Source organism: Arachis hypogaea, chromosome 2, assembly GCF_003086295.3.
Source record: "Arachis hypogaea cultivar Tifrunner chromosome 2, arahy.Tifrunner.gnm2.J5K5, whole genome shotgun sequence".
NCBI lineage: Eukaryota > Viridiplantae > Streptophyta > Magnoliopsida > Fabales > Fabaceae > Arachis > Arachis hypogaea.
Window position 1 is genome coordinate 15503318 of NC_092037.1, and position 14479 is coordinate 15517796.

The window sequence follows — 14479 nt, forward strand, 5'->3', positions numbered from 1 at the left end:
AGAATTCCTTAAAGACCTAAAGGCACTTCTCGCTCTCACGATCCCACCTTCACTCCTTCACCCACACCTTCACTTTCTGCTTCTCGCATTGAACCCATGGCGTGCACGAAGATGACCCTTAGGTATCCATCCTCGTCTCAGGCAATGGCTCCATCAAGCGCACCATCTCGCCCTAGTGCCTCAAAGGGGGAAGCGTCCAGCCACGGAGGAACCTCCTCTTGAGCCCTCAAGGCCAAAGCCAAGGTTCGCTCCTCAGCATCCTCAACGAGCTAAACCACATACCCCTCTTCGTTTAGTGAAGGAACCTCAAAATGTAGACCCTTTTTTCTCATAAATTTCACTTTATGAAGTCTCACTCTCACTACAACTCTCTTCGTTTTTCCTCTGCTATGAATTTTGAATTTTTCTGAGGTGTTGTTGTTCACCGTCCTTTATGCCCTACCTTTTTCACTGACTTACCCACACTGAAAAAGAAAGATTTCGTTTTTGTTGAAAATCTTGAGCTTTTGGATATGAATCATATTTTTAAAATAAAAAAGCCAGTATATCCAAATTTGGTTCGTGAATTTTATGCCAACATGACCTACTATGAGAAAGACATTTATTCTTATATAAAAGGGCATGAGTTAGACTTGAACAGTGAAACTTTAAGTGATGACCTAAGATATACAGACGTTGGTATTTGTGCTTACACTTTGGGTAAATGGGATGACGGGTTGGGCTTGTCATATCAAGATGTTTTGGCTCATGTTTGTGAAAATATTTCTCTAATTGATGGTCTCACTCCTAATCATAAAGCTCTTAGCCCTCTTCATGCTCAACTGCACCATATTGTGAACCATATCATTTTACCTCAAAGTGGTTCTTATCAAAGGGTGTCATTTTGTGATACATTGGTTTTGTATGCCATCATCACTAAAATTGAAATTTCTTTTTCTTATTTAATGACGAGGCATATGCATGATTGCATAAGGAGTGACAAGAATGTGTCTCTCCTTTATGTCATATTTTTTACCTGTATTTTTGAATCATTTGGTGTTGACCTTTCCAAAGAATCCTATGAAGATAGACACTCTTATCTAAACGGGGTAGTGCAATGAAACAGCAAAAGAAAGGACCAACAAGAACTGAAAAGGTTGTCATTGATGATGATGATGATGATGATGATGATGATGAGCTTGATGACATTCCTCTTCATTCAAATTCTGGAACATCTGCTTCAACCGGTCACAAATCACTCCTATATGGAGTTGTCAAAGATGTTTTGCAAGAGTTTGTGAACTTGTCCAACCATCTCATTTCCACAAGCCAACAAGAGCGAAAACTTGCAGTAAGGAATGAAAATACCTTGCAAAAATCTAGAGATTGAGTGGTTGTCCTCCTGAAATCCAAGGGATGGAAGGGCAGAGGCCTTTGGTGTCCCATCCAGTCAAGAATTAGGGCCTCACAATGAATAGCCAATATGCTTTTATCTCATGCCTTTCTTCGTTCATGGTTCGATATTCTGATGTGGACAATATACATCAGGATGACACCATGGCCATGGACTAAGAAGGAAAATGATTCTCATTAGAGTTCAAGGAGAGAGAACCAAAACTTGAGTCTCATTGAGAACTTTCTATGTGAGTTTAATGCTTAGAACAGTGTTTCTACATCAAAAAAATATTTTGCCAAGATGGAGAGCTTCATCAGAGAGAGCTAAATTTAGTTCAACGTATAGCATAAAGGCTGTGAATCATCATCTCCTTCATGGTTTACTGTTTGTATTTTTATTTCAATGTTATATCTTTCTTTGTATTCATTATGTGGTAAAAGGAAAAAGAGAGAGGCGGAGAAAAAGCCATTGAGTGAAAAGGCTGAGAGAAATACTTGAGAGAAAAAGCCAAGAGTGATTTCAGATTTCTTTTAGTTGTATTTCTGTTTTGTATCATGTACCTGAGAGGTATTCCTTACTAAGTTAGGTAAGCACTTAGTGTATCAAGTTTAGGTAGTTACATAACCAAATTAAGTTTATGTTGAAACTTGATGTGTCTCAGATAAGATTATGTTGAGTTCTAAAAAATTGGTGTATGTAATACTTAAAAGATAGTAAAAATTCCACCAATCACAACAAGAAAAATACCCATTCAGATACACTTGAAAAGTGTAGCCAAAAATGAAAAAAAAATTATGCCTTAGGCAAAGGCTATGCTTTTTAGGCTTCAGAGATACTTTTCTAGGGGATGCCTATACTAGTGTTGCCTATTCTCAAAGACTACGCTTTTCTGTATCAAAAGCTACGCTTCTGGCCTTTAGAAATAGGATGCGATTTTTAAGTGATGCTGTCCAAGACCAAAGGCTACGCTTTTCAGCACTAATGGTTACCAGAATTCAAAAGAATAGGCTACACTTTTCAAAGCTACTGCATCACTTTATAAACGTAACAAATAATATACTACTCTATATAAGTGTAGCCTTTTGTCCTTCATTTTTTTTAATTTTTGTTTTTATATATATAAACAAAAATTTCTAATAATATTTTTATCTAAAATCTAATATTTGAGAGTATAATTATATATATAATCCTGTATGTTTAATTAAATTTATTATAAAATAAAAATAAATACATAATAATACTATACAATAATCTTTAAATAATAAAAATTATCCTGAAACAAAATATATTTATATAATGAACCAAAAATATTAGGATGATCATAATTTTGAGTATTCATACATCTCATACTAGAATAAGCATACTCATATCTTAGAGTTTACTACTAATAAATTAGAAAAAACAAACAAGAATGTCTATGTATTGCAGCTTCCTCACTCTGATATGTATTGCAGCTTCCTCACTCTCGATCTTTTTGCAGAATGTCTATTTGCCAAGATTCTAATGCAAAACAAATAAGAAATTGCAGTCAAAATTATAAAAATGTAAAGTAAAGCAATTTTAATATAATAATTCTTAATAAAATTCATTGGCAACCATTCATAATAAACTCAAACGCAAATTATAATAATATTTTATTAACCACTAACATTGCATGAAGTCATGAACCCGTTGATCATAAGATGAGAAAGGTTCCAAAATCTATTAAAAGTGAAATGGCTAGTTAGCTACACAAGTCAACATCAATGCAAGAAGTTTTCTCAATACTAGCATTCATCAAGTTTGCAGTGTTATGAAAGAAAGAAAATGTTAAAGAGTTCACATTCATTAAGTGCAATTCGTTTATGAGAGTTGCTCAACTACTATAGAATTTGACAAAGTGGTTTATTATGTCATCCAAATTAAGGATAAAAGTAGACCTAAGGGGGCAATAATTTAATGAATATCATGTATGCGAGATAATTTAGATTTATGTTTATTATTAATTATTTATATATTTTGACCAAAAAGTCACAGATATTTACCAATGTAGTTTTGATGTGCAGAAATGAAGACTATAAGTGATAAATAGAAAGTCAACATTTTTTTTATGATTTGCATGTAGAGGGACAAAGATAGTAATCTCCATCTTATTGTGTGTTTTGTACCCAACCTCATCAAACATAAGAACTTTAAAAACCTTCAAAAATAAATGTTATTAGTAAGAAATTGTCTACGTCAATCAAAAGTGAAGTAGAGCAATTTTTTTAAGAATCAGCAAGGAAAGGAAATTAGAGATGATGATAACATAAAAATTAGTAGTTTTTTTCTGCTGAATTTTTATCATTTATAGTGTTAAAATAATAATATACGTTCAAATTTTGCAAGTAATAAAATTAAGAAAACAACAATAATAAAGACAGTTTCAAAAACAGCACCAGAAAAACTAGCAGTACTATGTAAAAAATAGGACCAGCAACATTGCAACAACAAAATTTTACAAGTTACAATGGTGGACACAGTAAGACAATTGATTATCAACAAAGAAACCAAAAAAAGGTTAATGTCCAATTGTCAGCATAACAAACCCAATGTTAAAAAAGATACCCCATCAAAAGCAAGGTTTTAAATGATTGAATCTGTCGACAAGAAATTGTCAGATAAAAAGCCAATTATCAGAAAGATGCCACATCAAAATAGAACTAGTTCTAGTATTCAATCAATGTACATGTGCACCATCAAAGTCACTGATGATTCCTTGTCTGTGAACAAAAATGCTTAGATATTCAATACATAAATTCCTTCATAAACCTTGGATCAAATAACAGCTAATCTATCTGTATGAATTAATGTACCAACATTCTGTAGCAATATTAATTACCTGTATGAGATTCATCGTGTTAGCAGAAAAGACACTAATAACATCAAAATCGTGTGACTGCAAACACCTAAAGAGGAGCCTTTGCAGAAAGAAAAATGAGTCAGTTTAAAAACAAAAAATATTCATGATCATGCATGCACATTGCACAATAACTAAAGATCACCTGATTAGTAATGACAATGCAATAAGAATAAAAATAATCATTTACCCCCACATTTAGATCCTTCTACAACTTACACCTAATAGTAAGGCTACAAAGAGATCACAGGAAGAAGTTCCAGGGTCCTTTAGTTTTTAGATGAATTCCTAGTTTATATGATTAAGGAGAATTTAAGTTGGTTATCAAATTTCCATGTAAAACACCCAAAGCAAATAAAACATAACCAAAAATCCCCTAAAAATTCACAGAACCAATTGAAAATTGATATAACCTTCTCTATTTCAATTAGTCGTTGCAGTTCATCATCACTATCAAAACCATTCCCACCTTCGAACTGAAAAGTGAGAGCGAGTTAGAGAATGAGCGAGAAAGAGAGGATACAGAACAGAGAATGCTTACTTGGTGACAGAGGATACAACGATGGTGATGGGCGGCGACGGTGAAGAAGAGATGAGCGGCGACGCAACGGCTTGGCGACAGAGCACGACGGCGGCGAGACATCCCTTCAAGTTCCTTGGCGGCAGCACATCAGCCCGACGGTGGCAGAACGGCGATGGCAACAAGCCCTAGCAGTGGCGGTGGAGCTACATGGCGACCGAGCACCCCCTTCTTCTCTCCTCCATCACGTTCTCTCTCTCTCTCTCTCTCTCTCTCTCTCTCTCTCTCTCTCTCTCTCTCGACAACGACGGCGGCGGAGCCCTAGCCGGCGTCATCCTCTCCTTCCTTCCCTCTCTTCTCTTCTCTACATCTTCCCGTTCTCCTCCTTTCCGATTTATTTCCTGTTTCGCGTGTGTTGAGTGAGGATGAGGGTGTGTGTTGCGTGAGTGAGGGTGAAGGCAAATTTTTGCTAAGCGTTTATTTGGTTTGTTTTATATTTGGAGACACTTTTAAAACACACCCAAAATATATAAATATGTTACTCTTTAAAAGCGTTTTTTTTTTTTTTTTTGAGAAAGTGTCTTCATAGATATTAAGCAAAGGCTACACTTTATAATTGATTCTTTTAATATATAAGGAGACACTTTTTAAGTGATGTCACACTTGTGTTTTTTATTTTCCTTAAAAAATACCGAGAAAAGAATAGGTTACGCTTTTTAAATGTAGCTTAAAAAAAGTGGGCTTGAATGGATATTTTTTTTTTGTAGTGAATGTTGTGGTGAAGACTAGATGTAGGTTACATTGCATAAGACAACTGAACTAGGATATATGACTGTGTCACCTTCTTCCTTTCAGCTTTGATTCTGTTTTTCTGGTTTTATGAGATAAAATAAAATTTTCTCCTGCATAATCTACTGCACAGACTAACCAAAGGCCAAATTACAATTTTTGGTTTAAGGCTTTATTAATGAAAATTAAAGAAGGTCATAGATTCAACGCTCTTTTTCTAGGCCATTAAGAACCTTCATAAAGTATTTAAAATATTTTTTTATTTTAATAATAATAATATATACTATTTCTAAATTTATTTTAAGAATACATGTTAAGAATAAAGTTGGACACGTTGACATGTGATAGTATTTAGGTGTATCCAAATGTGTCCGAATTTTTTTTATTTTTTTGTTAAGACACGGTTAGATATGACAGACACGCGTGTTAGATGAATGTCGTATCTAAAATATGTTCGACATACAAACACAGCAACTCAGCGAAATATCTGTACCTCATAAAACCTAACTTATTTTCACCCCTATTAGTATGCGTGATCACGATGATTACAATATTCACGATCATAACAAATTATAAGTTGACATCCCCATAGTTTAACACTGTAATTAAAAATAGCGAAAAAATCCTCTATAACTCATGATTTTTTATTTAAATAAATTAAATAAATATTTTATATACTAAATAATTAATTATAAAAATTATTATGGAAATATGTTTCACAATCTTATTTTGCTTACACTGTAAGCAGAGAATAGTTGTGGATCCTGCTAAAGTGGAAGCGGTGATGAATTGAGAGCGACCAACTTCAGTGACAGAAATCAGGAGTTTTCTAGATCTGGCAGGCAGGGACGGACATAAAGGGGGGCGAGTGGCGGCCTCGGCCCCCCAACTTTTTTTAATAGTAATAAGTTATTATGTATAATTTAATTTTTTTTAAAAAATTATTTATTATTTTATCTAGTATAAATAAAAGTTCAGTCTAATTTAAATATTAATAATTTTTAATATCTACAAAGTAAGTAACAATATTAAAGAAATCTGAAAAAGATATTATTACTCATATTTTTTAATTAAATAAAAATTTTCAAATCTCATCAAGTGAATTATTTTTCTTCTTGTGGCCGTCTTTTTTTATTCATTTGGTATTAATTTTCTCTGTTTCAACTGCTACAATTAAGAGATCTTTTTCAACTATGAATATTGTGAAAAATAACTTAGAAACAAAATAAAAGATGAATTTCTTACTAATTGTCTTTTAGTTATATTGAAAAGAAAATTATTGAAAAATTTGACACAAATTCTATTATTGGTGAATTTTATGATACGAAGATTCTACCACTTCGTTAATAAAAAGTATACACATATTTTTTTTACTTTAAAATATATTCTCTGTCGGTATATTTTTGTAATACATCTTATATTATATAATTTTTTTACATAATTTTTAATATTATATGTGTTTTTGGCCCCTCATAATATCATTTCTGGATCCGTCTCTGCTGGCAGGGTATTATCGCAGATTCGTTAAGCGATTTTCACAGCTCGCCTTACCTTTAACTAAGTTGACTAGGAAGGATACGCCTTTTGTCTGGACTCCGGAATGTGAGGAGAGTTTTTAAGCATTAAAGCACAGGTTGACTACTGCACCCGTGTTGGTATTGCCTGAACTATGTGAACCATTTGAAGTGTACTGTAATGCATCACTGAAGGGTTTAGGACGCGTTCTGATCCAGCACCAGAATATTGTAGCATACGCCTCACGGTAGTTAAGGTCGCATGAGATGAACTACCTGACACATAATTTGGAACTTGCTGCTGTTGTGTTTGCTCTGAAAATTTGGAGGCATTATCTCGATGGCGTTAGGTTTCATGTCTTTTCAGATCATAAGAGTTTGAAGTATCTTTTTTAGCAGAAAGAGTTGAATATGCGTCAGAGGAGATGGATGGAGCTTCTAAAAGATTAAGATTTTGAATTGAATTATCATCCAGGAAAAGTGAACGTTGTGGCAGACACTTTGAGTCGGAAGTCTTTATATGCATCTTGGATGATGCTACGGGAGAAAGAGTTACTGAAGGCATTTCAAGGTTTAAATTTGGGAGTTAGAGAAGAATCTGGAATTCTGTGTTTGAGTCAGTTACAGATTTCAAGTGATTTTAAATCAGAACTTCTGAAGGCTCATCAAGATAGTGAAGCGTTACATAAGGTATTACCGACAGTTGAACAGGGAAAACAGTGGAGAGTGTCAGAAGGTCAGGATGGTTTGTGGAGGTTCAAGAACTAAATCATTGTGCCAGATGTCAGAAACCTGCGACAAAGTATCTTGAAGGAAGCTCATAATAGTGGGTTCTCAATTCATCGAGGGAGCACCAAAATGTATCAAGATCTGAAAGCGATGTTCTGGTGGCCAGGAATGAAGAATTATGTGGCATTGCATGCATCTAAATGTTTAATGTGTCAGAAGGTTAAGATAGAGTATCAGAGACCATCAGGAACTCTTCAGCCTTTAGAGATTCCACAATGGAAATGGAAGAGTATCGCAATGGATTTTGTGATAGGTTGTAGATCGACTGACAAAATCAGCTCACTTTCTTCCTATTCGAATAAATTGCACCATGAAAGAATTGCCTCGAATGTATATCAAAGAGATTGTCAGGTTGCACCGCGTGCCTTCTACCATCATATCTGATAGAGATCCTAGTTTTACATCGAGGTTCTGGGGAGCCTTTCAGCGCGCATTTGGGACCTAGTTGAGTTTGAGTACTGCATATCACCCTCATACAAATGGTCAGTCAGAGAGAACTATTCAGACCTTGGAGAATATGCTAAGGGCTTGTGTTTTGGACCAGCCGGTGAGCTAGGATCGGTATATGCCATTAGTGGAGTTTGCTTATAATAATAGCTACCATGCGAGCATCGGAATGGCTCCATATAAGGCTCTGTATGGCAAAAAATGTCAATCTCCGTTATGTTGGTATAAAACTGGGGAAAGAAGTTTGTTAGGGCCTGAGATGATAGCTGAAACTACTGAGCAAATAAAGAAGATTCATAGCGGAATGCTTATAGCCCAGAGCCGTCAGAAGAGTTATGCTGATCAGAGGCGAAAGCCTTTGGAATTTGAACAAGGAGAGCATGTCTTTCTGAAAGTTACACCAACCACTGGAGTGGGAAGATCTATTAAGACCAAAAAACTGAATCCCCGTTATATTAGACCGTTTGAGATCCTGAAAAGAATTGGGCCGGTGGCTTATAGGATTGCCTTACCGCCACATCTTTCGAATTTGCACGAAGTGTTTCATGTGTCGCAGCTTCAGAAGTATACTCCTGACGTAAATCATGTTCTGGAACCGAAACCAATCCAAGTAAGAGAATATCTAACACTTCCAGTAACTCTGGTGAGAATTGATGACACCAGTGTTAAACAATTACGTGGGAAGGAAGTATCATTGGTGAAAGTAGCTTGGAGTCGAGCTGGTATCGAGAAACATACATGGGAACTCGAATCAGATATGCAAAAAGACTACCCACATCTCTTTTCAGGTAAATGAATTTGAAATTTGAGGGCAAAATTCTTTGTTAGGTGGGTAAGATGTAAACCCCAACAAATTAGTAGATAATTAGTCAATAAATTAGTTTTTAATAAGAAAAATTAGAAATGCAAATAGTATATCAAATTAGGATAGAGCTCATCGAAACGAGAATTTTGACACTAATTTCAAAAAAATCGGTTCAAAATTGGACCGAACGGGTCGAACCGGGCCTAAACCGGGCCATTGGTCCAACCGGACCAACATATTAAATGAGCCCAAAAGCCCTTTTCTTCCTTATTTCACCTATAAGCAGCATTAAAGCTCCAAGGAGAAGAAAACACTCCCGAAACCCTTACGGTAACTTTCCGGTCCCGTAATTTTTCCGTTCGAGCTCCAATCGCCGCACCGTTTGCGGCCACGCGTTCACCGCGTCGAGCTCTACGTTTCTACCAGAACAATTTCATAGATAACTTGTTATTTCATCCTCAACCTTCTCTTCCCCCAACTCTTGAACTATTGAGTAGAAAGTTGAATTTCTTTGATTTCTGATGTTTTAGGATCCAATTAACTTGAGAAAAGAGTTCACTCTTGCTTATGTGAAGTTTGGGTAAGGTGAGTATATGATAATTCTATTTTAATTTCATTGAATTTGAGCTTTGAGTATTAAATTGGATATATGTGTGTTACAAATGTGTATTAGGTTGTGAATAAATAATTGGAGCTTGAAATTGCGAATACTGGAACTTGGAGGAAGCTAATTAGTTGAGGTTTTGAGGGCTGTATTCTTTTTAGGAAAATTATCTTGGATAATATTTGGGAATCGGATAAGGTATGGTTTAGGTTTCTTGCATTTAATATATAATGTTCTATGAAAACTTAGGCTAGATGACCATAGGATAAGTTGGATTGCATGTGTATATTTGATAAACCACTATTTTATGGTTTATATTGTGTTTAATTGAGTGGTTTTTATCAAATTCTTGCCCACTTATTCATATGATTTGCATGATTTTACAATTCCTTCCTAGTTTATTTCTATGGTTGAAAACTTGTTTCCTAGAGATCTTTTAATTACGTATTTTAATTCTCTTTTATACCATTCGATGCCGTGATCCGTGTGTTAAGTGTTTCAGGCTTCAAAGGGTAGGAATGGCTTAGAGAACGGAAAGGAAGCTTGCAAAAATGGAAGAAACACAAGAAACTAAGGAGATGACCAGCAAATACCGACGCGGATGCATGCTCACACGACCGCACGAAATGGAGAAAATCGTAGTGACGCGCACGCGTCGAGAGAAAAATTGTCAAATAACGCGTACGCGTGATCGACGCATACGCGTGACATGCGCGATCTGCAGAAAATTCAGAAAACACTAAGGGCGATTTCGGGCCGCGTTTTGACCCAATTTTTGGCCCAGAAACACAGAATAAAGCCAGGGAACATGCAGAGACTCAAGACATACTATACACAACATTCATTATTCACAATTTTAGGATTAGCTTTTCTTATTTAGTTTTCTCTTCTACTTTTTCTTCTAGTAACTTTAGTTTATTTACTTTCCCTTGTTGATTACTTTATGTTGCTATTTGGTTTATGAATTCTCATGTTTAATTTGATTTTCTATTTATTGCAATTTGAGGTATTTCATATTTATGATTTTAATTTAGTTTTTTACACTCTTAGCTTTGGTTGAGTAATTGGTGACACTTGAGTTATCAAACTCAGCTGATGATTGAAAATTAAAATTCTTTGCTGATTGATTTGAATTTCCCTAACTCTAGTCTTTTCTTAGAAATTGACTAGGACTTGAAGAATCAAATTGATTTATCCACTTAACATACCTTCATAGTTAGAGGTTGACCAAGTGGGAGCAAAAGTCAATTCTCATCACAATTGATAAGGATAACTAGGATAGGACTTCCAATTCTCATACCTTGCCAAGAGCTTTATTAGTTATTAATTTAATTTCTTGCAATTTACTTTTCTTGGTCAACCTATTTAAAAACCCCAAAAAAGACTCTTTTTCCATAACCAATAATAAGAACACCTCCCTGCAATTCCTTGAGAAGACGACCCAAGGTTTAAATACTTCGGTTATAATTTTATTGGATTTCGTTACTTGTGATAACCAAACTTTTGTACGAAAGGATTCTCTGTTGGTTTAGAAACTATACTTACAACGTGGTTATTTTATGAAATTTCTTTACTGATAGAAATCCGTTCGTCAAATGGCACCGTTGCCGGGGAATTGCAAATGTGTGCCTTATTATTGGTTATTGTAAATATTTTCTTTTGCTGTTTATTTGTTTTTGTTTTTGTTTTTGTTTTTAATTTTTATTAGCTACTATGAGTTCTCACCCCCATCGCTTTGAGTTTGGTTCTAATATTGTTGCAAGGAATGGAAACTATGACAGGAATATACATCAAGGTCAAAAAAATCAAAGACGGACGGAGCCACGAGGATCTGATCAACCCTTTAGGCAACAACACCTTCCAAAATACCATGGACGACGACCATTCTACAATGCATGCCAAGACAATAGTTATGGTGGACCCTCTCATGACAACCAACCTCCACCAAATTACTATAGTCAAGAGCCATTCCAGGGAGCGTACCAAGATGATGAATATGGTGGACCCCCTTACCAACAAGTCTCACCATATGCTTATGAACCACCCCCTCAATACAACTTTGGACCACCATACTCACAAACCCCCTACTACCAAACACCATCATATAATCCTAACCCTTATCCACCATATCAATCACCCTATGAGCCATATGAGTCATACATAGACCAACCCCAATTCCAACCAAGTTACTCCCAAGGACCACCACCTCCATATACACCACATCCATATCCATCAATCCAAAAGCCTTATGATCCTACTTATGATATCCAAGCAGAACAAGAGTCAAGGGATCGTCTCAAGGAAACAATGGATCAATTTCAAGCAGCCCTGCGTCAGTTGGACCGAGCGGTAAACCGAATAGCGCCCGAAGCCTTCATGGCTAAAGAATCTCAACTTGAGAACAAGGAATTGAAGTGTGCAGTGCAACAAGTGGAAAAGATGGAGAGTGATGAACCACCACATTCTTATGATGAACCACCCTCTTATCATGAACATTTCCTCCCAAATAATGAGCCTTCACATCCACCTTAACCTTCAATGCATGACACTATTGGTGTTCTTCTTCAAGGGCAAAGAGAGATAAAACGGGAAGTACTAGAATTCGCAACTGCCTTGACCGAGGTAGTAAACCGATTAGCTTTCCAACATTTGAACACTCAAAGTACTCACATGGCTACATGTGGAAAATCAAAAGAATAGCGTAGCATGAAGGAGATACTAGAAACTCCGGTGGACAATGAGGAATATGGTTTTGTATTGGAACAAGTGGAGGAAGCCATAATGATTGCAGAAGAAGAAGTGGTTGAAGATTTAGGAGATGCTGAACCTCCATGGGAATCTAGAATTGTAGAGAACCCCTCCAATAAGATTGAAATTGATGTCAAGAAGGCCAGTTCACAACCTCCATGGCATATTCCTTATGAAGAATTGGATGGGATAGATCAAGAAGTAAGTTCCCTTGGTGATAAAGATCATGCATCAAGTCCTCCTAGTGATAAATCTACATCCGCAAATGAACTCCTTGAATATGAAGGCTCTTCTCTGATTAAGTCTAAAAATAATGTGGAAGCAAAAATCCTTAGAAAAGGCGGATGGGAGTTGAGTACGCTTTCTCAAGAACGTTGGAGGCTTCTCCACTTAGGTTGTCGTCTACTCCTTCACTTGAGTGGGTAAAACTTATCTCTGCTCGTCTTCCTATCCCACTTGAGTACGGTATTCTTGAAACAGACAGCCAACTCAGGAAGCTTTGTGGCATAAAGCGTAAAAGGAGACTGTTTAGTGGTTGGAGTTGCAAATCAAGGCTCATCAAAGTTGATATTTCAAGAGATAGATGTAAGGGCTCAACTGGTGATAATTTGGTTAGATCTAAAAGAAGAGTTTGGTACTCCGTAGAGAATTCAAAGTTCTTGCCACCCGAATAGAACCATGATGATCAACTTGAAGACGGGTGTAAAATCAAGATTTGGGATCCCGGCATACAAGAAGATCAACTTTGGGAGCTCAAAACTTGTGAAGAACTCCATCAAGGCTTGGAAATTTTACATGGAATAGACAGAGCTTATTGGAAGTCTAAGCATTGGTGGCAGTTTCAGGATGAGTTCAAGCACAAGCCACCATGACAAGGAGCTCACTAAATGTCCAACTTAAGGACTTTAACTAAAAGTGCTAGGTGGGAGACAACCCACCATGGTATGATCGTTCCTTTTTCAATTATAATTTTATTTAGTTTTGTTTATTTTTTAGTTTTATTTTATTTTATTGAACTTGAAATTATTCATAACATCCGCATTAGCATTGCATTTTGCATCCTGCATAAAAAAGGGGGGAAGCACGCGACCGCGTCGCTGACGCGTCCGCGCCATAGGTGCGTTCTGAAGAAAAGAGAATTGAACAGAAAGTCACGCGAAAGCGTGGCTGGAGGCGTGCCTCAGGCATAAACATGCCCACGCGACCGCGTCACTCACGCGGCCACGTCAATTGGAAAATAAGCCTCCCACGCGTCTGCATCACACACGCGAATGCGTGCCCCTAAAAATCGACGTAAAAGAGGTGTATGGCAGCAAGTTATGATGGAGTGGGGCTGGAATAATGCTAGAAGCACCAGCCTTATCACGCGACCGCGTGACCCACGCGTCCGCGTCATTTTTCAAAGTATGGCCATTCACGCAATCGCGTCAACCACGCGACCGCGTCACCCTAAAAATTGGCAAAATGAGTTTCAAACAGAGAGTTGCGCGAACGCAAGGCTGCACTCGCGCTAATAGCACAAATCAGACCACGCGACCGCGTGACCCATGCGTCCGCGTCACCAGTAATTATTTTACACCACGCAACCACGTCACTCACGCGTCCGCGTCACATGCAGCGCACAGCTTATCCAGATTAGCCAAATATCTTATCTTTTCTTCCCCAAATCCTAATTTCTTCTTTCCCTTTCTTATTTCTTTCTTCTTTCTTTCTTAATTACTTCTTCTTCATCTCGTTAACTTCTCATCCTTCTTCACTTTCATTCTATTTAATTTATTTGCATACTTTCATTCATTGCATTTTCATTTTGTGCATATTTTTTTTCTAAATTTATCATTTTTCCATTGGTGTTACTTGTTCATATTCAACTGTTATATCTTTTCTGGTATTATTTTGGTGCTTAGTGACTTGTTTTCCAATGTTGGGTGATATTATTTTTTTGTCAATGTCAATCTTTTACAACACCTGTATTCCTTTTGCATTGACATGAACTTACACTGTCTTTCATTA

The 14479-nt window shown here is 36.4% G+C and overlaps 1 protein-coding gene and 1 long non-coding RNA gene across 3 annotated transcripts; one reads left to right on the forward strand and one right to left on the reverse strand.

Annotated features, from left to right (window-relative positions):
- Positions 1 to 2643: 2643 nt before the first annotated feature.
- LOC112739070 (uncharacterized) lies at positions 2644 to 5278 on the reverse strand. Of its 2 annotated transcripts, XR_003170020.3 has the most exons (4): positions 4795 to 5278; positions 4667 to 4729; positions 4236 to 4314; positions 2644 to 2875 (listed from the first exon to the last, which is right to left on the reverse strand). It is a non-coding gene; the product is annotated as an uncharacterized lncRNA (long non-coding RNA). The 2 variants fall into 2 exon arrangements; XR_003170014.3 differs by lacking the exon at positions 4667 to 4729.
- A 3203-nt stretch (positions 5279 to 8481) lies between these two features.
- Positions 8482 to 9108, forward strand: LOC112722181 (uncharacterized). Its single transcript, XM_025773151.1, has one exon. It carries the CDS (start codon positions 8482 to 8484, stop codon positions 9106 to 9108), a length of 627 nt encoding a protein of 208 aa, XP_025628936.1.
- The last annotated feature ends 5371 nt before the right edge of the window (positions 9109 to 14479 follow it).

Bases quoted from the DNA above. Each gene is read 5' to 3' on its own strand.
- LOC112722181 (XM_025773151.1), top strand. From the start codon at position 8,482: ATGGCTCCATATAAGGCTCTGTATGGCAAAAAATGTCAATCTCCGTTA.